At 35.4% G+C, this 25,303-nt stretch overlaps 1 protein-coding gene across 7 annotated transcripts in view; it reads left to right on the plus strand.

Annotated features, from left to right (window-relative positions):
* The first annotated feature begins 587 nt into the window (after window positions 1-587).
* Window positions 588-25,303, plus strand: part of fam13a (family with sequence similarity 13 member A) — a 49,526-nt gene continuing 24,810 nt past the window's right edge. For 5 of the 7 annotated variants that reach the window (XM_084103461.1, XM_084103465.1, XM_084103462.1 and 2 more), the window contains exons 1-9: window positions 588-837; window positions 3,686-4,020; window positions 6,692-6,901; window positions 9,496-9,673; window positions 12,988-13,135; window positions 13,807-13,893; window positions 15,998-16,090; window positions 19,098-19,190; window positions 21,028-21,251. In XM_084103461.1, the coding sequence (XP_083959587.1) occupies window positions 3,759-4,020; window positions 6,692-6,901; window positions 9,496-9,673; window positions 12,988-13,135; window positions 13,807-13,893; window positions 15,998-16,090; window positions 19,098-19,190; window positions 21,028-21,251 (1,295 nt within the window). In that variant the 5' untranslated portion in view covers window positions 588-837; window positions 3,686-3,758. The remainder of the gene's footprint in view (window positions 838-3,685; window positions 4,021-6,691; window positions 6,902-9,495; window positions 9,674-12,987; window positions 13,136-13,806; window positions 13,894-15,997; window positions 16,091-19,097; window positions 19,191-21,027; window positions 21,252-25,303) is intronic. The other 2 variants (XM_084103463.1, XM_084103467.1) reach the window with 1 other exon arrangement.

Here is a 25,303-nt window from a genome sequence, read left to right on the forward strand (position 1 = left end):
CATACATGTGAATAGTTTAAAAACATCCCAGGATGCACATCATGAAGTTGGTTGAGAGAATAAACAAGGTTCTAAACTGGAATCATTAGACAAAGGGTGGTGACCTTGAAGACACACAAATATTAGATTTGTTTTAATGTATCCACAAAATATACAGTTACCATGTTTTGGCCTCTAAATAATTCCCACACATCCATTAGTGAAGCTTTTGAAGACTATAGCACTCTTTGTACTTGTTGCACACAAACTCTTTTTTTTTTATTCAGCCCAAAACCCTGTGCATACAAATGTACTTGCCCATCTTGAATTTCTCACTTAAATGAATGACAAAATTCTAAAATATCAAAACATAAACACATGCAAAGAAAGACAAGTTTAAGTTAATTTAAGTTATTCTTTAAAATGTGTACAACAGACAACAAAGACCCCTCATACCAACACAGAAAAGTTGTGAATTGGTCTTTGATGCAGCTTCCGTTCATTTGCCCCATGTGGAGAGACTTTCAAAGGTTTGGGCCAACTGGTCATGTGACTCACAACACCAGCCAATTGGAGCACAGGGCTCAGATTTCATCTGGTGTGGAGAGGAGTCACTAAACTCCACTGAGCTTTTAGGAAAGGGAGGCTGACTCCTCTGCTTAGCCTCTGAAGTTTTCTCGATACATTTAGTCTGTCCAAAGATGGACTAAACAACACATTATGAGCTGTGGACTTTGTTATGGGATGTTAAGGAGGCCACTGTAAGAAAGCAGAAGGATTTTGGGGAATTAATACTGTTTCACCACAGGCTCTTCCTGGAAAAAGAGGGAGATGGGGGCTGGAGCAATAACCATCTGTGTAAGTACAAAAAAAACATGCTGGTCAACTCCATATAAGGCAGCCAGTTTGAAAGAGTGTGTTTGTGTTTACACATTGAGGAGTTTCTGCATACATCAGTGTGAATGAGTGCTGGCTGTGATCCTGGACTTATTAAACTGGGTGAAAGCCGCTAGACTGAGGTCATTTCTTCCCATCTGCTTCTAATGTCTCCTGGAAATGAAAACATCTTCTGTCAACTTCAGTGAAACTTTAAATATAAATCAGCATTACTTTGGTGCAGTATGCATTGAGAACAACATCCAAAATGTGTACCTTTAGGGGTACAACAGCTTGTTAGTGGGAACTGGGTACAACTTTTTACCTTGTTTACACCTAAAAGGTCCACAGTTGTGACTATAAGGGTACATATTACTACTCTGAAGTGCTCATATGTACCTTTAGGGGTAGATAAGGCACAAAGTTGTCCTTTTTAAAGGTACTGCCACGCTGGCAAGCTGTTGGACTTCTGAAGGAACAGTTTTGCACATTTTGTTCTGGCCGTGTTGTAAACTATATGCTAGTTTCTACCTTATAATAGCAGGGATGTTCTGCAGCTGTTATTAGCGTTCATTGCTACAACCAGTCGCTCTGAGGACCACACACAGCATATGTGCACGCATGCGTGTGAGATATGAATGAACACGCTGAGACTCGCTTCTCACCTAACAGAGTTTGTGATACTGAACCAGTTTAGTTTTTGAGCTAGCTTAACTATTCAGTTAGACGTAGACAAGGTTAGACATGTTATGTTGAAGTAACTCATGTGATATGAGGGGCTTACTGAGGTGTATTTATCAGACTGTGGGGGAGGGTTTGAAGATCCATTGGCCTCCCCTAAGAGTCAAAGCAGGGGGCGTCATTAAGTAATAAGGACATTGTCTAAACCTGTAATGGAAACTTGCAGCACAGACTTCTTTTATTTCTCTCATTGACTGTGAATAGCATGACTGTATGTTAACACATGTGTGGCCCTTTCACATACAGTATGAAGTGTTGTGAGGGTTAGGGGTGACTTCATGGACATCTGTTCTTGTTGGTCTCTCATGAGTAGCTCAGACGAGCTTATGTTCTTAATGCCAAATTCAGGGACTTTAGGAAGCATACTGAGATATAGGGCTTCCACGCTAACTAGATTAAATATGTACTGTTCAATATATATATATATATACACACACATAAAAAAAATATCATGTATACACACACACACACACACACAAGTTGTGTTTTCATGTTTTATTGCGACTTTCCATAGACACAATGATTTTTATACTGTACTGTATATTTTACCATATTATTATTTTGCTGTTATATATATATATATGTGTAGTCCCCTCTGATTGTGCCCCTGAAAGATACATGCACTTATACTGTATAAGGTCCTTCTACTGTTGAAACAGAAATAATTGGTATTTGAGCTGATTATTCATTTGAGCATAAGATAAACACGTGTGCTCACAATGGAGCGTGGGTCACGCTTTGCTGAAAAAGGACATTTGGTACAGAACACCCAATTAGAAAATGCTCACGATAGGCTGAAGAGCACAGAACGAGCAGCAACCTTCTCCTTTATTGAAGGACTGCTGATAACCTCTGAATACAATAAATGATGTTGCTCTTTCATTCAGGATGCATTGTATCTGTATGTTTGTTACTCAAAGAATGCTTTTTGTTAAGTCAGTGTCTGTAAACTCTCTTCCATGATGCAACTGGATACTTCATAATTGCATTTTAAAAGTTGATGCAGAAAGATTATATTTACACATAGCCCTGCTGAAAAATATCTTAACTTAAAATGGTTTGCTGGTCTTCAGATGATCTAGCTGGTCTCCTGTCTTTGGCTTAAGAGTGCTTTTTTCACAGCAATATAAGCAACCCTTGAAGATCATGGTAACAATAATTTCTGCTACTGTACATAACTTGCTATTAGCCACCATATCACTTGTCAATATAGATGTTGTGGTAACCATCAAAATATGTGAATGCCTTTTAAATTTTTAAGAAAGTAGATATTAAGTTTATTAATATATATTATAGATTAATTATAATATTATAGATATTAATTATAAACACACGCACGCACACACATAATACAAATATATTTCATATAATATAAATACAAAATCTAAATTATATAGATAAATATAAATAAATTATATAGTATAGAAATAAACAAGTAACAAGTCTCTCTCTCTATATATAATTATAATTTAATATAATAATTTATATTATTTTTATTTATTTATTTATACAATTTTGATTAATGTAATTTGTTATAAATAATATATCTGTGTATGATTTTAATATATATATATATATATAATTTATCAATAATTTAAATAAGTTAAAATTCTCTCTCTCTCTCTCTCTATATATAAATATTTATCATATAAATACATTTCAATTTCTCTCTCTCCATATATATATATATAAATTTGTTTTATATTTATTTATACAATTTTGATTAATAGTGTTGTATATATCTGTGTGTGTGTCATTTATTTTATATATATATATATATATATACACACACACACACACACACAGGTTTATTACTGTAGGCCTACCTAATAAATATTTTGACCTTTTATTGTCTCACCAAACTTCCTGAATGTATAACATTCAAAGTGTTCCTCCTCTAGAGCATAACAACCCCTGTTCTCTGGCCACAGCTGAGTTTGATATATTGTCAGCTGTCAGCTTGAGTCTGTGTGTTTCCTCTCACCTGGTAACAGGTGCATGGCAACCCCTGCTTACGTAGACACACACACACACACACACACACACACACACACACACACTGACCTCCTTTCCTCCTGTTTCCTGCCAGTGACAGATCCAGCTACACTGGCAGCGGGAAGTCTCGGGTATAAAGGCTGATATATGGACTATAGGGGGTCTTAATGATGCAGACAGTCAGAACGGTGGATGTGGTTGACTGCTCCTCTCTCTTCTGCTTTTCAAAGCACAACAAGGCAGCGGTTCATATTAAGGAGGATGTAAAGAGGATGGTGCAGTTGCCCATGCTTAAACCCTCTCTGGCCACCGGCGCTGGGGGAAAGAAGATCTTCGGCGTGTCCCTGGTGAAGTTGAGCGAACTGGGACTTGTCAAGGACGGAGTTCCTGTGGTGGTCCGGTGTATGGTGGAGTATCTGGAAAAGCATGGTAAGTGTCATGGTTTTCTAAGGTGTTGGTCTAAAGAAATCTGATCTGGGGACAATGATAAAGAATTAAAAGTAACCTGAGTTTTTATTTGGTGAGCAATTGTAATGCTTTAAGCAACTAATAACATGTCATAGCCTGCATTCTTACAAAGAAATAATCAGGTGTCTGATATAGGCCTAAGCGTTACTTGGCAATTTATATATACATTATAATAGTTTTCAGAGGTGCAGCGGGTTCTAAAGTAACAAATAGCAGAATACTTTATTTTGCCCTCTTAAATTTAATGGGAATGATTCCAAGCATTGCATTATATATTATATTAAGATTTATTATATTATATACACAGTTTTTAAGACACAAGTTTAAAAAAAAAAAAAACAGTATGTTTAGACCTGTTTTTCTCTTGCTATATAAAATGGGTTGTTAACATAAAATATATATTTTTAATCATCAATTCATATTACATGATCAAAGGTTAATTTAGATGTCTTTTTAGGCCAACAAAGGGTATTTTCCAAGACTTTTGTTTTTGTTTTATAATATCAATTGCCTTATACTGTGGTGGCATGCATTTTTTTAAAGGTAGGCTACACATATTTTACATAGTCAATGTGTCTCAATTGATTTGAGGTCATAGCAAATGTGTAGGCTACGTTTTTTTTTTTTTTTTTAATTAGGAAATGTTATTTAAAATAATTTAGATAAAGTTCAAAGTGTGAGACATCTTTTAAAGGTGCACTATATTACTTTTTTTTTGCTCAAAATTAACAAAATAATGAGTAAATACATCATCAATCCTTCTTCTACAACGTGCTTTTGTCTAACCTTTATTCACTATGGTAAGCCTATTATGTTTACATTTTAGTCTTGACGGGATTGTTTTCGCGGGAAATTGCGTAGCCTACATATGTCACTTGCAGTAAATAGAGAAAAAATGCTCTGGTTGGTTAGTTATTTGTCACCAGCTGGAAAGGTTGAGATAGAACAGCTAAATCTACCTCCGGGGAATCAGCCGTTAAAAAACGCCAAATAGAGGAGTCTGCTGGCAAAAAGCGAACGCAACAGAACTCGTAATAAAACCAGATTCAACATTGGCTTGGCTTTTTGGGACTTTAGCTTATTCACCGTATCCCCCAGACTTAGATAAGTCCATACATACCCTTTTCATCTCCGTGCGTGCCGTAACTCTGTCTGACGCACCCACCGCTAGCCTAGCACAAAGACTGGAGGTAAACGGCTCCAGCTAGCATACTGCTCCCAATAAGTGACAAAATAACACCAACATTTTCCTATTTACATGTTGTGATTTGTATAGTCACAGCGTGTACAAATAACAAGGTCACATGAGACACAGCCATCTTCTAACCGTTACTGGGAACTATATTCTCAGAAGGCGAAGCAATGCTAGTGATTTACTCCAGCTCTGAGCGAACTCTCTGTTCCTCACCACGGGGCTTCTTAGGTGCTGCGAGCAAATCACTCCGCCCAAGTAGCAGTGCTTCGCCTTCTGAGAATATAGTTCCCAGGGTATGTATGGACTTAAATAACTCTGGGGGATACGGTGAAAAAGCTAAAGTCCCCAAAAGTCGGCGTGTTCCTTTAAAAATATTTTTGTGCTATTTTTTTTTTTTTTCACGAATACTGTGTGGGTATAATTAGTGCACTTTTGCCCATATTGGCTGCAGTGAATGTGAACTGGCAAGGAGTCTATTTTTTCTTCCTGCCAGTACTTCACATGTTGTCTAAGAACATAAAGTCACAGCTTTTACTGCTTAAGTGAACAGCTCCAATCCTTTAGCCAACAAGACCGCTGTGACAATGAGGTAATTGGGTACCGGATCAAGGTCAACCCAAATGAAAAAGCAATGACATTCAAAGTAACAACATCTGTTTTTTTAACCTATTATAAAATCACTTTTGGAAAACGAATAACATTTATTATTATAAATAATATTTTCGTGATATTTCAGAGTGCCTTTTGTATTATTTATTTGAAAACAAAAGTTAACGAGCACATTTTTAAAGTTACAAACAAATGTATATGATGCAAATGCAAGTATGATTTATGACATATCAAAAACATGACAAAACTGCAAGGTTTAAATAGAGAACAATACTGTTATATTTAATAACACTGTTCAAATATGTATGATAAAAATGTATCTTGTTATTCAATTAAACTCAAATGGGTAACTGAGTGGGCAACATAAACTAGTGCCAGACCAATGAATCTAAATATTTTCTCGCTTCTTATTAACACTCCATTGCTTGAATTAGAATTTTATCCATTAACCAAATACATTTTCATTACTAAAAGATTAGAATTCGTTAGTATTATATTTGCGTCATACTGTACAAACAATCAAACTGGTTATAAACCTGAAGCCTAGAGTTGCAGTTGTGCTTGTTCTCCACCTGGTGGTGCTGTGCCCTTTCAGATCAACTAATCACTGCACTTTGTCTTTGAGAATACGGTGTGTTACTGTGACTACATTTGAACAAGTGTTTTACTTGAACTTGAACTCCAACTCTTCCCGTATTTATCAATATTAGCTCTGCATTTGAGCTAAGAGTGGCACACTTTTGTTTATTACTTGCTGTTGAAACCCTAAAATGTAAGTTTTAACTAAACATAACTTTGCGTCTCTCTTATGATGCCACAATCTGTCAGGTCTTCGTCAGGAGGGTCTGTTCAGAGTGAACGGCAGCGTTCGGACAGTGGATAACCTGCGGCAGAGGTTTGATGGTGGAGAAGAGGTGGATCTTCATCAGGAAGCAGACACTTTTGCTGTCGCCAGTTTACTGAAACAGTTTTTGAGGGATCTACCTGAAGGCCTCATCCATCCCTCCATCCACAATCCTCTCATTCAGCTGCACCAGGGTGAGTCACCTGTAGCCTTCATGGGTGGTGTGGTATAGTGCAATATTGTAGGTTGTAGAAAGAAAAAAAAAAAAACAGTGTAGAAACAACTTTCACTCAAAAATTGCTGGCAAACAATTTCAAAGAAATGGCTAGTAACACGATGAATTAAACGTAGGAAAAACTGAAACGGCGTTGCTAATTCAATAATCTATTATTTAAACAAATGTAGGAGGAAAATTATATTTCAATGATTTTGGTTTCGCTCGCAGAACTTTTGTGTTCTCAAAACGTTGGAAATAGTGCTGTCAAATCGATTAATCGCATCTAACATAAAAGCTTGTAAATATATACCGGTACACTGTATATTCTGTGTATATATATACATTCAACTTTTATGTTAGATGTGATTAATCCCGATTAATCGCAATTAATCGATTTGACAGCACTAAGTGGAAATAACATGAGTTGGGAGGATAAGCAATACATTAATCGATCAATCTAACGCATTACTTTAGTGGATGAATGCAAAAGGATTAAAACATAATTTACCCTCCCATTCCATATTTTTTTAAATGCATATCAAAGTATTTGACCATGTCCCCTTAGGCCGGGGCTTCATATTAAACCCCACACATTAGGAAATAATTAAATTCTCACCATTGTACATCCTCATCCCATGTGTAAGTTTTTGATATGTTTATATGTTATACAATATTATTTACATATATAACATTTATTTAATTCATAATAGCAAAGTAGGTCAGCGGTTTAGTGCCAGTCATAACCGTTAGCTGTTTATCGACTGAAATGATTTGGGTGAAGGTTATGCTTGAGTCATCTTCAGGCCCGTGACTGAGCAGAGCGGTCTAAGGTTTTCTTCTGTAGTAGAAGTTTAATCTAAACTGTATAATGGTAAGTGCTCTAAATCTCGGCTTTATGTCTTTTCACACTGTTTGAAGAGCTCTAGGAGGGATTTTGGCTTCTGACTGGTGTAAAAGATTAGACAGAGCTTTAGTAAACAGCATTGTTTTACTGGCTCACATCCAGTGGATCCATTAAAATCATAAAACATATTTTTTTGAATTTGCAACTGTCTCATCCTTCACCGACCTCTACGACATACAGAGAGGAGACTTTGCTTAAGTAATGTGGTCTTGTGTCAGAGATCAGCAGTGCACTGATACTGTAAACGCCTCAATTTCATATTAAAGATGGCAAAAAAAAAAAAAAAAATTCCTGAAGGAATTATGTGAACTGTATTTTTGACAGACTTTTGCTGCAGTTTTTTTCTCTCTCCCTCTCTGTTGGTGTCCCAATCTTCCTCTTTTTGTGGCATGTGTGTGAGACGCTATATATCCTGCGCAGATGGTGCATTTTGGGTGCCAGAAAACAAGGATTAATAAAGACATATTTGTTTTGGAAATGTTATGTATTCACGCAGAGACAGTAGAGTTACACACATGAAATCTTGGATTTGATTTCAAACCGAGAACATAAAAAAATTAATCATTTGTTATTAATATTCATTTATTAACATTTTTTTTCAATTTGTTTATATTTTACCCCCCAAAATCTAACATTTTAACAGCTTTTAATATATTGAGATATTTGTGCAAATGAAATATTAAATTATTGCTAAAATTATTGCTAAAATTATTGCTAAAATTATTGCTAAAAGAATTGCAGCTTACCTTTTGCCCCTTGTTCTAAATCACCCCCATACCCTCATTCACTATTGCCTACATTACTCAACTAATACAGTCCACTTGAAGGAGTGAATGAAAGCGAGTGAGTGAATTCGGACACTGAGTGCCGGAGGGCTGCTGCTTTTGCATAGTTTCTGCTTAACGTTTAATAATTATTTGAAACTTAGCAAACTGGCAGCTCCAGTAAATGAAAAATTAAAAGATTCATCCTGCACTCTGTCATGGAAACTAGCATGTGTAAACTTGAATTAAACACTTTAATAGCCAAGTAAAAAGGAATTGTTTATGCCTGTATGATATTACGCTGTACCCACATTGGACCAGCGTTTTTTGAAGATTGATGGATGGATGAATGATTCAGCTGCGGGCGCCATCATCACACTCGTTATTGCGGTGCATTGTGGGATTGAATGAGTGCACACGATAACACCCACTATGGTTTCGGACACCACTACAAATGGCTGTTCCCTCAAATAGTGCCCTATGCTCATAGTGAGGTTCTGTTTAGTGCTTATGAAGCAGTCACACTTCAGCAATTTTGTCCAATTGTCTCCTTTAGCATGACGTGGTCCTTTCTCTTCCTGTCACCCTTCCCCTACTTCTTACAGAGCAGTTTTGAGTCAGCTTTTTCACTTCCACATTTACAATTCACCTTAAAAGCACCACAAATAATACTTGTCGCCACTTCCTGTTTTCCAGCTTTTTCCCGACCACTGTTCCGGAGCTCTGTTTCTATTTGAAAATCAGCTAAAATAAAACATGTATTACATTTGCAATATTATTATTTACAATATATGCTCAGAAGATTCAGATTTTAGCTTTACTGGACACATCAGTTCTGAATTATATTAATATCTTCCTTTTTAAAATATTAAACCCTTCATTATATTTGTGTTGTTCTGTCAGAATCGGATGAGGATTACTTCTATAAGGACCTTTGTGAGCTCCTACATCAGCTGCCAGATATCCACTACAGTCTTCTGCATTACCTATGTCACTTCCTGTCCCAGGTGGAACAGGAACACGCTCATAACCGCATGACCGCGACCAACCTGGCCACAGTGTTTGGGCCCAACGTCTTCCAGTAAGTCACAGTCACACAGTGCAACACAAGCAGACCAGTGAAATATGTTTCACTTTCATCAATTATATCAACTGATCATGTCAAATTTTTAACTTTACATTTAAGTTCACTTTTACTGCAATTTAGTTTTGTAGCACAGGTTAATTTCTGAAAGCTGTAAATGCTTTTCCCTGAGATAATCAGAATAATTTTAGCTCTTTGTGCATGTATCCGCAAGCTATGTGAATCATGTCTCGACTGCCCAATGTCAATAGCTGCATGTTATGTAATATGGGTGTCATGTTCTCAGTCTTGCTTCTCATTGGCTGTATTGTGGAGTGATCAGCACTTACACTTCACACAAACCTTGACCAACCCCACATACCAGTGCATAGTTTAAATGCTCTGCTGTGATGAATGATTTTGCTCACATATATATATTAGGGCTGTCAAAATGAATGTGTTAACGCATGCAATAAAAATATTTAATGCAATTAGCATAGCATCCATTTTTTCCTTGCATCCTTTGGCTAATGTTTCATTATATGATGACACTAACATTCATTCAAGTGCTATTAAACTATTCAAGCACGATTAGACACTGGCATGCTGTCTGTCAAGCGGCTCTCTGTGAACAAACACCCAAAACACGCAAAGAAAGCCGCTTCTAACAGTGCGCCAGTGCCGCATTGAGTTATCTCTCGTGCGTGAATGGACAAAAACACACAAAATTATGTTGAAAAGCCCGTTATTGGCGAGTATCCTCGTAAGCATGAAACAAGACCTTGTAAGTCTTAAATGAATGTAAAGAGTTGTGAGAAAATAGGACGTGTGTCAGATCCGCGTCATGATCGTCAGGTCTTAAAGTGACAGCGGCCTAATAAACCCGCTGTCATTAAGGATAATCAAAGAACAAAAGAAAAAGACATCACTCACTGCTCTTGACTGAATAACTGAATAAGGATTAATCTATATTCAATTTATAACTTATGCAGTGAAGACTGCACAGATACAGAAATTATTCAAGAACTCTATATTTACCTGTTAATCCTACCTGAAAATCTTAAAGTTTTGTTTATATTGTTACATGGGTCAAAAACAATGAAAACAACTTTTTTTGCTGAGCAGGTAAAAATCTAAACCGGTCTGACTGGGCCAGTAGAAAAAACAACTCTTAGTGTTGAGCCCTGACAGGTTTATGTGAATATTGTTTTAAGTTCACTTAAATTAAAAGTCGTTATTTTGTTTAAGCCTATTATATGTTAAAAATGATAGCTTTCAATTATACTGTGATGTTGAATGGCTATAATTAATGTCGAAAATTGAGAGAAAGTAATCCATGTAATAGAGACATCAGGATCATTGATACAGGCGTTCATTCATTAGTGCTTACTAAAAAGATGCCATTAAACAAATATTTTAAATATAGGCCTATAGTCTTTATGTTGTTTCTACATTATTTTGGAGATTTAATGCCAAAGTATTGCAATCTAAAAATATATGAAAAACTTGTATATATATACAGTTGTGGTCAGAATTAATGGCACCCCTGGTAAATATGATAAAAAAATGGCTGTAAAAAATAAATCTGCATTATTTATCCTTTTGATCTTTTCATTCAAAAAATGTGCAAAACATCTAACTTTTCATTGAAGTAAAATAATTGAAAGTGTGGGGGTGGGGGGGAGGAATCACATTATGAAATAAATGGGTTTCTCCAAAACACTTTTTTTTTTTTTTTTTACCAATTTTTTACCATATATGTCCTAATTATATATGTCATAATTATGACTTGCGTTACATGACCATCACATAATTTCAACGTTTCATGCCATAATTGTGATTTACCAAACCATGATTATTTTTTTCCTAATGTGATGGGAACATTCCTATAAATTTTAACCTAAAATCTTGATGTAATTATCATTGTATCAGTAATAAAGCACGTGTTATGCAAATCTTATGTCTAGCTATATCCTGGCTTTCGACTCCAACAGAGGGGGCCAAAGTCCAGGTGGAATTCTTTATTCAATGTCAGCGCTAACACAAATAGCACTTACATACTTTCTATGGTCATAAATTCTTTGGTTGTTATTTTCAGCCACAGAAACATTTAGGCTGATTATTCACAAGTGAATTGCTCTGACAAATAACAGCCCAAGATTATTTGAGTTCCCATCTGCCCCTACAACGCAAAGCATACAGATATTCAGTTTCAAGCAAACACTGTTCAATATTTTCAATGTAGTTTTTCTTAAGTAAGCTAAACATAAAGTAATGTGATTTTAAAGAAATTAAATGAAATAATTGATTAAATATGGTTTTATATGGTACCTGTTACAGTATAGTGACTAACCAGTGCAATATGAGCGCAACCCCTAATAATATATCAGCCACTCAGTTTCAGGGAATCCCTGTCACCACAGCATGTGTGTCTGACACCTCAGCGTTTGTGGATATGTGATGGGTATAACCATGGCTCAGTGAGGTGGAAGTGACAAAACTGTTGCCTGTTATAGCCACATACCTCTCCTGCGTGTACCCGTGTACAACATGTTCTTTTTGTCAGGAATTATTAAACCACAAATACAGCTGTCAGTCGAGCACTCGGCGACCCCAGACACAAGCAGCATTTACTTGATTTATGATTCCCTGTCATGGGATAGTATCTCAATGTGACTGACTCCACACACTGAGGGGAATAATATTATTTATTTATTTATTTTAATCTACTCTTAATCTTATACAAATCTACTTTTAATCTTAATTTTTGCTCTGAAGTTTTTAGGTTTTTTACCTAAATAACAATAATTTGAATTTGACTGATTTTAATATAATAATTTATATTTCTTTATATATATATATATATATATTTAATAATTTATATTGCTTTATATATATATATATATATGTGTTTGTGTGTGTATATGTGTATACATATATATGTATATGTGTGTATATATATATATGTGTGTGTGTGTATATATATGTATGTGTATATATATATATATATATATATATATATATATATATATATATATATATATATATATATATATATATATATATATATATATATATATATATATATATATATATTTATTTATTTATTTATTTATTTATATTAAAATCAAGCAAAAATGCAACACATTACTGTATATATAATTGTAGAATTTACATTGCTTGATTGACTGCTATATTCATTATTTCTGATTTATTTCTGACAAGGGAAAAAGGGATAATGTTGTTCCTGGTTCATTTAATTTGGCAGCATTTATTCACACATGCACTGTAGTTTTCACAGCATGTTTGTGTATGTGCTTTTTATTCTGCAGTGTATCACCTGGTTTTGATGGTATACGGGAACAGAATATCTGTAATAGCATTATGGCCAAGCTGATCCAGAAGTACAGCGCCATCTTTGAGTCTGTGGTGGAGAGAAGAGAGATTGAAGAGGAACCTTCAAACATCCTCATGGTCAAAGTGAGTGTTGACATAACGCATTAACTCCCAGTAAACTGACACTTCACTTGCCTTTGGTTGGCAATCATCTAATATGTGTTAGAATTTTTTTTAAGAGTAATAATTATAAATGTGCAGTGCAAGGGAACAGAATACTCTTTAATATTATTAGTAAATTCAAACAAACTAAAATTGGGGTCGAAATTAGTGTTATTGTCATATCATAAATATACTGTCTTAATATTTTTTTATATTTTTCTTTTGAATTTCAATTTTAGTTGTTTTAGTAAATTTGTTGTTTTTTTGTCATTTTTATTGTTTTTTTGTCTGTATAATTAATATCAGTTTCAGTTTTAGTACTTGTAGTACTTCAACTTCAAACGAAAGTTAGAAATGTTGCGTTTTGTTGTGTTTTAGTCCTTTTTTTTTGTCTGTATAATTTTATTTCAGTTTTAGTAATTGTAGTACTTACATTAGAAAGTTAGAAATTTTGCCTTCGTAGACATCATCTTATCTCTCTTAGGCCATCATCAACAATGTTTGCTTTTCTGCATTTGCACTTCAGTTTCAATTGTCACATGAAAGCAATTTCTTCTGTAGTGCAGAGCTGTCATGTGCACTGATGCTTCATCGCTGTGCTCAGTGTGTACATGTGGACTCATGTGAATCCCTGTGTGTTGTTTTGTTCCCAGGAGGCCAACACAAACACCGAAAACACAGACATGCCACCTTGCAGTCCTGCTCCGAAGGCACACACTCCACGTGTCAAGAAGATGAAGGTACGGCTGATAGTATGTGTGTGTATTCACAGAGAGTGTATGCCTGTATATGCAACCTGAGTCAGTGTGGGTATGTTTCCATAGTCATATGCACTTATAGTGTCAAACCCTGTTAAAATCCAGTGACGTAGCAACTCAGAAACACCAGCAATCCAATAACACTACTCACCCTGAGGTGAAAGGTACAATCACAAGACTCAGCTTTCAGTTTAATCCAAATGATGCAGATCTTAAGTCAGTCAAAGGCTATTTTTTTAAGACCAGTAATGCAGTCATTTGAGTTACTTTTTCTTTAACAGCACATCAAGATGATTACCATAGAAGGGGATGGGACATAAAATCGGGGGCTCGTCCGGGATACTAAAACTCTTGATATTCATATCATGTTGACTTTGGATCAAATTCTTGTGACCTTTATTCCCGTTAAAGGCCCCGACGTTACATGTATTTGTCTTTCCGATTGGTGTTAAAGTTACACCCCTGAGTATAACACACAAGGTGTTTTTGTGGACTACAGGATGTTTGCTTATGCCCCGAGGAACAACACTGAATGAAAGATGAGGAATAGCTCTACAGTAGCTTGTGCCAAGTTCACATCTTAAACCCTAAATCAATAAATATATAAAGTCATTCAGTCAGATGTGTATTTGCTCTCTTGATAAAACTGCAAAACAGGCATCTTGTAATTGAGTTCATCTGGACACAGAATGAGAGTTCTGTTTTCTGTGAATTTAATTTCCCTCTCAATTGAATTATGTCTGTTGCGTATGACTGCAGTCGTGCGTACGTGCTCAGAAACGCACTGTGTAGTGTTTGTGTGTCTGCTGGAGACGGGCTGGATCTCATGTTTGTGTGCGCTCGCTCTATGACGCAGTGTGAACCGTGACCTTCTTAAATGACTGGCATGATGTTTTGAAAACAATAATATTATTTCTGTATATTGAAAAAGCTTATATTGAGGTGGTACTTGTAAAAACAAAAACTACTTGCCCTCTGGCTTTTAGTACACTATCATTTAAAAATCTCTTTTGCTCACCAAGGCTGCATTTATTTGATAAAAAATACAGTAAAAAGTGTAATTTGTGAATTATTATTTTTATTACAAATTAAAAAAAAGTTTATCTCATATTGTATGTAATTTAACCCTGTGATCAAAACTGAATTTTCACAGCAGTCTTTCCCATGATCCTTCAGAAATCATTCTAAGATTCTGATTTGCTGCTCATTAAACATTTCTTATCAATTTTGAAAAAAGTTGTGCTGCTTAATATTTTTGTGAAAACTGAGATTTTTTTTTTTTCAGGATTATTTGAATAGAAAGTAAAAAAAAAAACAGCATTTATTTGAAATATAATTTTTTCACTTTTAATCAATTGAATGCATCCTTGCAGAATAAAAGTATTAATTTCTTCCAAAAATAAAATAAAAATCTTACGGACCCCAAACTTTTGAGCGATAATGTAGTTCTTAAACTGCCTCGTATTTATACAGTTTTACTGATTTTGAAATGCCTGTGTTTTTATTAACTTTAATGGCTTTTCACACTGTGAAAAATGTCAAATGCTGACTGAAAACACGACAATTTGAGTGATAAAGACACCGTTTCATTCTTACCTTTATAGTCTGAAATGTCCATTCAGGATTAACTCGATAGTACAGTCGGCAATACGAGGATGCGCAATGCTAGAGCTTTTACATAAAAAGGTTGCGTGCTGCATCCATCCAAACAATGATACTGAGACAACAAATAAGAACGTTAACCCAGGGTTTAGTAATGTACAGTGTGAAACGTCAGCTTATGAATACCCAGGATTAATTGTCAACCCCGGGTAAATTATGAGCAGTGTGAAATGTGAAGCAAAATGACCCAGGGTTAACTTTTTCAGGTGTGATGTAATAGATTATATCTCCTGGAGGGCCACTGTCGGTCAGAGTTTAGCTCCAATCTCAACACACCTGGCTGGAAGCTTCTGGTAAGACCTTGATTAGCTGGTTCAGGTGTGTTTAACTGGGGTAGGAGCGGGACAGTGGCCCTCCAGGAGCAGGATTGGACACCCCTGCTCTATGTTGACATCATTTTGAGAAATCACTGTCTTTTTGTCAGGTCACTCAATGCACTCCAGTTGAAATAACAGATTCTTCAAGAGAAAAGGAATCAAGTTCAGACAACCCTATTCCGACACCAAGAAAAAAGAAGGTAAGAGTCACCAATATTAGCTATACATTATATATATATATTTCTTTTAGTGATGTGCAACGATTAATCGCATCCAAAATAAAAGTTTGTGTTTACGTAATATGTGCATGTATATATTTACGATTTTTAAAAATTTATTTACATACTAAATATTTATATTTATATATATGTATAAATATATATACAGTATATACATGCAAATATTTATTAAATGTATACATGCATGTGTGTGTATTTATATATACAAAATAATTCTACACAGTACACACACACACACACATATTATGTAAACACAAACTTTTATTTTGGATGCGATTAATCGCGATTGTACAGCACAATTTTTTTTATTTAGGTATCAATATCTGTTTTAGAGACTTCAAATATACACTTGTGTTTATTTATATATAAAGTGTGATTCATTTGAGTTTGCTAGCTATTAATTTGTAAAATTTTACACAAAATCTGATTGTTAAGCTACTTCATATGATATATAAAACTTTCTACTTCTAGAACTGTAGTAAGTTACAACCTCCATTCACAAGTTACACATCAATAAAATAATATACAATTACTTCCACGGAAGAATTAAGTGCTGCTTGTATTTACTTAAGGGAATTTTCTTTGCCCTTCATGTTTTTATTATCAAACTTTCTTCTGTAGACCAGGAGATCTTCAGATACTCATTGCGGCTTCCTGGCAGGAAGAGTCTTTGCGTTCGTAAATCTGAAATATTTCGCCATCTTCCACCTTCCTGAAATATCTCAGCCGAGGAAGGTCTTAACACGTTCCGGCTTATGCTGTGTTTTTGTGTTATCTTTGAAATCCAAAGCTATTGAAAGTCCTCTGTTTACATAGACATGTGGTGCTGATCAAACCGAGTTTGACCAGATAAGGCCCGTGGGAGAACCGTGTAATCGGCAAAATGATGTTGTAAACAGACTCAGAATTGCTGATGGAAAAAAATACATGATGTGACTTTCATGAAAAATAAGACCACTTCCTACAGCGGAGACGTTTCCATTTACATAAGGGGTCAATGAAATCATTCAGCTTAACACGTAGCACTAGACCGACTGGCTTGCTCGGATTACCTCATTTTGTTTTGGGAAAACCAGCATAAACAAACAGAACTTTATACGCCAGATATTTCTTGACTGATTATTTTCAAGTGATAGTTTTACGAGTTTGTTTACCAAGTGCTAAGTGGATGAAGGAGATGCACATTTCTTTTATTTATTGACTTATTTTATAGCATTATGACTTAGAACTTATCTCTCAAAACGTGAACATTTCCTTGTTTTGGAGATTTTCATTGCACTTGTCATTATGTTTTGTGATTTGATTTTTCTGTTGTTCTGATTAGAAACTGACACACAGTCACAGAAACATGAAGGAAATGGTTTGTTTATCATTAAATTTCACTAAACAAGGGTCAAAGGTCACAGAGACTTTATTTGTCCTTTGCTTGAACTTTGTATTGGGATGGCCTTGGGTATCTAGAATCTAAATTTACAGCATATTTGAGTGCACAGATAATGTGGGGCTGAAAAACTAAATTAGAATTTTTTACCTAAATATTACTAATATTTGAAAGGCATAATTTCAGTTAGGGGAAAAAAGCTTTTGGCTTGTCTTCTGAGGGTTAAGCGGGTCGCACACCGGACGCGCAGCTCAGCGCAGCGCTGCGCCACGTCTAGGACAACTCTCACCTGAAAATCCGTTAGCATCAGCAATTTTCTGATTTCTGTAAATAAATATAAAACTAAATGTATATTACAGCACGGGGTGAAGTCCGTATATACATTAACTACGATTTGAGACACATAAATGTAAATTTAATATAAAACTATGTAAATGGCGCTCTGTGGCGCGGCAGGATTTTGAACACGGTCCTGAGCCGTTGCTGGGCGCCGCGGACAGACGCCGAAAGGCGCCGCCGGTGTGTGTACTCTCATAGAGAATGATGTGTTCGAATTTAAAAGACGTGGCGCTGCGCGGCGCGACGCTGAGCTGCGCGTCCGGTGTGCGACCCCCTTTAGGCAAAACATATGAATGCACTGCATCAAGTTTATTCAAAGCAATGAAATAACATGACTGTCTGGAAAAAAAGTGCATATCTTTTAAACTAACGTTTATAAATCTAATATTATTTCATAAACAATGATGAACAAAAGCATCATGTATTTAAGCATAGTTTAATACAAAGTGCCGATCACAGAGTACTTTTTGCGTTTAAAAACATGAGATGCAGTTGAATGGAAAAAAAACCCAGTCTCGACACATGTTTTTTTAAGTTTAACTTCTTTTAACTTTACATGGCTTTCTAAACATGCGGCTCTCTTGTGCGAGACGTGAGTTCAACGGTCAAAGATGTCCGTCTAGCGCATGTTTACATAGAAAACAACGGAAAAGCAGCGCAGAAAATGCTTTCTGTGTGAACGGCTTGGTTGTGCTTTTGACGTAACTCAAGATCTTCTCCGCATTGAGCTTCTCTATTTCTGCTGTGTTTTGAATGAACAACGCAGCAGCGTCGCATCAAGTGGGTTCAAATGATACGCTAACAAAACCATTCAGACGCGACAACGACTCTTATATCATCGTCGCTTCTCTTGCGCCACTGATAAAAGCTGCCTGACGCACACTTAAAATTCAAATGCACCGTTTTCGCATTCAAATATGGATTTTTATTTTCAATTCAATGAATAATGGAAATTATTAGAGTTTTAATTTGACAGCCCACTGTTGTAGCTACCATCTATATTTATGGTTGCATAATTTGTTTGAGTGTTTTGTTTACTGTTCAGTCAAGGTGATTGATTATCATCACCTGTCATAAGTCTATAAGTTGAAATGTAACTAGTCAGTTTGTTATTGGAAGACTTCCTACCAGTGAGAGATGAGGACAGAGAACATTTTTTACAAAATCAAGGTTTACAGTTTATTGTTTAATATAATTTATAAATTATAAATTAAAGATTGGTGACTGATCACTTGGTCTTTTCGTTAGGTCACCCCATGCACTTCAGCTGACAATACAGGCCCGTCAAGAGAAAGTGAGTCAAGTCCAGACAACCCTATACCTACGCCAAGAAAAAAGAAGGTAAGAATCACTGCAAGACTCTGCAAAGAGCAGAGAAACATTTATTTTGTGTACCTTAAAGAAATAGTTCCCTGAAAATAATGAAAATCATTATTCCGTTCAAAAAACGTAAGACTTTCTGTCTTCTGTGTAACACAAAAAGTAAGTTTTTAAAGAATATGATCACCCTTTTCAATAAAACATATATATATATATATATATATATATATATATATATATATATATATATATATATATGAAAGTTATATATGGATGAAAGTTTAAAAAAAACTAAATTAGAATATATATATATATATATATATATATATATATATATATATATATATATTCTAATTTAGTTTTTATATATATATATATACTAATATTTAGTTTTTTTATATATATATATATATATATATATATATATATATATATATATATATATATATATATATATATATATATATATATATATATATAATATTCTAATTTAGTTTTTTTTTAAACTTTCATTCAGCAAGGACACATTAAATTGGTCTAAAGTGACAGTAAAAACATTTATAATATTACAGGTTTATTTTTCCAAATAAATCCTGTTCATTTGAACTTTTTGAAACCTAAAAATTGATAATAAGAAATGTTTCTTGAGCAGCAAATCAGGTTTCTGAAGGATCACGTTACGAAAATATTATAAAATAGAAGAATGTTATTTAATTGTAATAATATTTCACAATATTGCTTTTTATTGTATTTTTGATCAAGTAAATGCAGCCTTGGTACTTCTTTCAAAAACATAAAAAAATCGTGCACGCACACAGACACACGTACACACACACACACACACACACACACACACACACACACACACACACACACACACACACACACACACACACACACACACACACACACACACAGAGCAGTTAATGTCCATGCGAAGCACACTGACCTGTTGAAGTTGTGAACGCTAGTGTAATTGGGTGACCTTTTCATTTACGTGTACTATCTTAAAAGACCACACCACAACTCAATGCCTTTGTGTGACCTTAGTGCCTGACCCTTCTATAAACAGTCAGTCGTTTAATGCAGAATTCAATAAAACAATGATTTTCCGGTGCTGTTTGCATCATCAACACATTAGCATATCGATGTCCAGATCTCACTCAGTTACTGTGCCTTAAATGGGTCCCACGTGGGCTCGATCGATAGTGTCCTCTTTACCATAGTCAAAGCCATTTCCTACGGACCGCCTGTGCCTTCGGGACTAAGTGGGTTGAAGATCAATCTAATCCTATTGTAGTCTTTGTGCTACGTGAATTTGTTGCACGATCTCATTTGCTTTGTGAGCTAAATTTGGTCATCTCTTCTGCTTCGCCGTGAGAGATTGGTTTGTTATTCAAAAATCTGTCCATCTCTTCTGGCCAAACACCGGTTTGCAGCTGCGGTCCCAGAATGATGATGCCATTGTTTTCTGCGGTCCTGCCAATACAAGTGGTTTAGTTTAGTTTAAGGTCTGCTTGTTTACCAATAATACATGGGTATTATTCTTTTGAAGGTCAATTAGCTGTTCAGCATCAAGTGACAATGAATCGATCTGAATTTGACATGGCTCTTGTGCGGGTCCGTTTTTTTACCTCTTACACTTATTCAACCGGTTTTCGGCGTGTACAGCCTTTGTCGTTTAGCAAGGTAAGATGTGTGAGCTAAGCTTATTTATACATACCTTTTACTTGTTATTGTGCTTTATATTACTATCTTTATGTCAGTCAAAGGGTGTTTCCGTCAGTAATCAAACCAAAACCACAGCTTCACCCTCTGTTCCTCTATCTTCATCTTTCTTTTGATTTGTATCCTTCAGGTGAAGAAGATAAAGGCAGAGGAAATGCCTAGATCTTTTCCTCAACCGGCCCCCTCTGGTGATCCCGAGTCCAGGCTTTTGTCCCATCGTCCAGACAAAAGCTTGGGGACTAGAGATCAGTTTCCTCTGCGCAGTCCAGACCGGAGCATAAGCTTCAGCGTTGACGGCATGAATCTGACCTCTCAGACCGTAAGATCCGTCACGTCCACTGAGACCTTCAACAGGTCAGTTTACTTTCAAAAGTTTGGTGTCAGTACAATTTGTTTTCCTGTTTTTGAAAGAAGCCTCTTATGCTCACAAAGGCTGCTTTTATTTTATCAAAAAATACAGTAAAAAGAGTGATTTTGTGAAATATTAACCATTTAAAATAATGTTTCTATTTGTATATACGTATTATAAATTGTCGTTTATTCCTGTGATTCAAAGCTGACGTTTCTGCACCTTTACACCAGTCTTCAGTGTCACATGATCTTCCAGAAATGCTCAAGAAACATTTCTGATTATTATCAATGTTGAAAACAGTTGTGCTGCATATTTTTTTGGGTGGAAACCTTGATACATTTTTTCCCAAAGATTTTTGACTAAAAAAAAAAAAAAAAAATTCAAAAGAACAGCATTTTTTTAAAATGCATTTTTTTTGTAACAATTTCACTTTTGATATATTTAATGTGTGCAGCAAAACAGTACATACTAATGAAAATATAACCATGCAAAAAAAACAACTTAATAATCTTGTCATTAAGTTAAACTATACCAGTGTATGCAGGTTAATTACCTGCTTTGTGTCTACAGGGCTTTAGAAATGCCAAAGAAAGATTCAAACCAGACAATAATCCCAGTGAAATCTTTTATATTATTACCTCACCCCTTTTCCCTTTCACCCTTGTCCTTTCCAAAAATAGATTTTTGTTTACAAACACCACAATAGGTACATGGACATGTCAATAAGTACAATTGATTTGAGAGTTTCTGTATCTGACACGCTTATGTAACACTGTCTGGGGTGAATGTCTTCTCAGACAGGCTTACTAATATAAAATTGGTTTTATGGTCTTCATAATATTTCAACAAAACATAATAACTTGCTCCACCTCTGAAACAACTTTACTTTTCAGCTGATGTTATCAAGCCCAACACCTGGTTCTATTCTACCATTTAGGAACAACATTAAAGTCACCATGAAATCAAAATGGACAATTCTAAAAAAATTCAATTTATTTAAAATGATTTATCCGTGTACATCATTATTATTTTTTAATTCACATCCCCTCGTAATCTTTAATCAAAACAACTTCCCCTCTTGCAGTGACATCTCTTTTCTGATGATGTGTTTACTGGCGTGAGGGCGGGGCCTCCTGTCACTCACATGAGATCCACCAATAGCAAACCACAACCATCCAATCAATTCCCCATGGACAAAATCAAGTCCCGTCCTACATTTTTCTTATTCATAAAGCCATTTCACTTGGATAAACTTCACAATAGGGAAGAAAAGACTATATTAACTTCTGTTTCATGCTGACTTTAACTTGACTTTGCAGCAACTGGATGCAAATTGTAGCGTGAAACGATGATGAGATTTGAATCGTTTATAGAGAACTTTAATTGTAATATTTCATCCAATTCAGCCTTCCTATAATTAACCCTGGAATTCAGAAAACGGTACAGTTTTTCAGTTGATCCAGCTGTCTTGTCAGCTTGCTGTCACTTTCAGTACGTATATGCGGACCTTGCATCTTCCTGTGGGTCTTTGAAGGGAATAGCAATCCCGCAATCTCGCCTTTGTGCCAAATATTAGACAACAGCATACTTTAGTGACTGCTGTAGAATTAGCAGCATATACACCTCAAGACTGCATTTAGTAAAAAGTTATTGTGGTTCTTGTTCAATAAGGAATCTGTAGATTAATGCATTGATTTAACTGTGGTCAGTAATGATCATTAACATTGTCCTTGATGTAGTCAAGTAATTTTCCATCATTTCTCACAGAACAAAAGCTCAGTAAAAGGGCCTTGTTGTTCACTCAGGGAGGTGGTGGCTTAGCAGGATTTCCGTTTTGTAATTCATGACGACGGTCATTATTTTAATACCCTTGTCAGACTTTGTAACACCCCTTAAGAGCTCCAATGAAGTGGAAAAATATTTCCCTTTTATTCAAATTCTTGCGAAATGTCTTTTCAGGTACGTGCGGTACCCTAATTCTTAGTAGGCTTTACGGTGAGATGGTCAAGGGTCATTTCACATTTTACAACAAAAGGGAAGCACCACGATAAACACACAACTGCACACTTTTTTGCAGAACATTGTTTGGTAATCATGTGATTCATGACCTGTTTGGCTTGGTTTTATTTTTAAAAAAAATTCCTGTGTAAACGGGACCTAAATCCTTTGTATTGTGATTTAGTTTGGCCAACTTTCTGATTATTTACTTCCCTTTTGACACACACACACACACACACACACACACACACACACACACACTTAAAACAGCATTCATGGTAATGTCGCACGTACTCATGAACACTGCATGCCAACTCGCTCAATGAATGGACCTTTCAATGATCCCAACTTTTCTAGTACTGTTTTTTTAACACAATCCAAACATAGTAATTATATGGATTATAACAAGAATTTGGGCCCACAAAAAGTTACACAAATTTCGACACAATTTGAATATGTACATCATTGTCAAGTTATTCAAATCCCATGCCCATTTCATGTTTGTTTAGGAATATTATGGATTATTTGATATTTGATTTTTAGCTGTACTGAAAAGACGTGTCTAATAGGGGACCTATTATGTCCCTTTTTTATAAGATGTAATATAAGTCTCAGGTGTCCCCAGAATGTGTGTCTGACGTTTCAGCTCAAAATACCACCCAGATCATTGATTATACCATGCCCAAAATGCGCCTTTTTGGGTGGATGCAAAAACACGCTGTTTTGTGTGTGTATCTTCAAATGGTTAGTTTACCCAAAAATGACAATTGTCATCAACTACTCACCCTCATGTCGATCCAGTGGTTTAACCTCAATTTTATAAAGTGATGCTTTGTTTGCGCAAACCCCCCCCCCCCCCCCCAACAATTTACCACTTTATTTTTCAAAATATTAATCTGCGACATGCATTCATGCAACAACGTCTACTCTCGCGTCAACACAACACACGTGTCGTGGTGCTCCCGTGAACGCGCTTTCGTAAATAAAGTGGTAAATTATGCGTTGTTGTTTTTTGCGCAAACAAAGCACTGGAGTCACATGGATTACTTTTATGATGTCTTTTCTGGGGCTTAAAAAGTGGCAGGTGCGTATTTATGCTCAAACGCTCATTTGCATAATAGGTCCCCTTTAATTTACAATGAAATATCTAAACATCCAAGATACTTAAGATAATTTACTTGAGAAACAAAACTGAATAAGGTGAGACGTTTTTTAAAGAAAAGGCCGGCATTTTGACATTATTTTGTGTGTATTTGACTGTTTAAGCGCAATAAGCAGCGAAAAATAACTCAATTTAGTGCTGAGAGGCATCTTTATGTGCGTGCACTTTGGGTGAGAGCACAAAATCTGTGTTAAATGGGTCCCAGTACAGTTATGCACAATAAGTGCAATCCCACGCCGAAATTCAAGCCCTGTAACGCCAACAATATTAATTCTGGAGCAAATGAAAGGAGTGAGTGAGTGGAGGCGGGGTTGTGTGTCACTCGCTGTCAGAGAGATTAGAGAGAGAGAAAGAGCAGCTGGTATTGTGTATCTATTCTGTGGAAAATTAGTATTAAAAGCGTCTCAGATATTTCAGTATCGATATGCATCGAAAAATCTATATTTTTGACATTTTAATACTACATTGCACTTAGTTTATTATTTCAGATACCTTTTTTAAAAGACTACAATTGAAAAATATATATACTATATATGAAATTCAACCCGTAGGAGTGACTGCGTTACACACCGCCGCTGAAATCCTCCCGCATTTGGCGTGTTGGCAGATGTATATGTATGTGTGTGTGTGTGTGTGTGTATATATATATATATTTCATGTATCTGATGATTATCAATGTTTTGTAAAAATCTGATAAATATGTTTTACAAAAATTATTTTAATGTATTTTGTGTGTGTGTGTGTATTACTCTGCTCCATTTAACACGTTTTACTGTTTTTAATCCATTTCCACAGATGTTCCTCAGCGTTGTTTTCTTTTTTTTATGGGCCATTCAGCTACTATATCATGATTATATTAGCCATTGTTTATTGATTCTAATGCAGTACCACTGG

This window comes from Abramis brama (genome assembly GCF_963993115.1).
Source record: "Abramis brama genome assembly, chromosome: 2".
Classification (NCBI taxonomy): Eukaryota; Metazoa; Chordata; class Actinopteri; order Cypriniformes; family Leuciscidae; genus Abramis; species Abramis brama.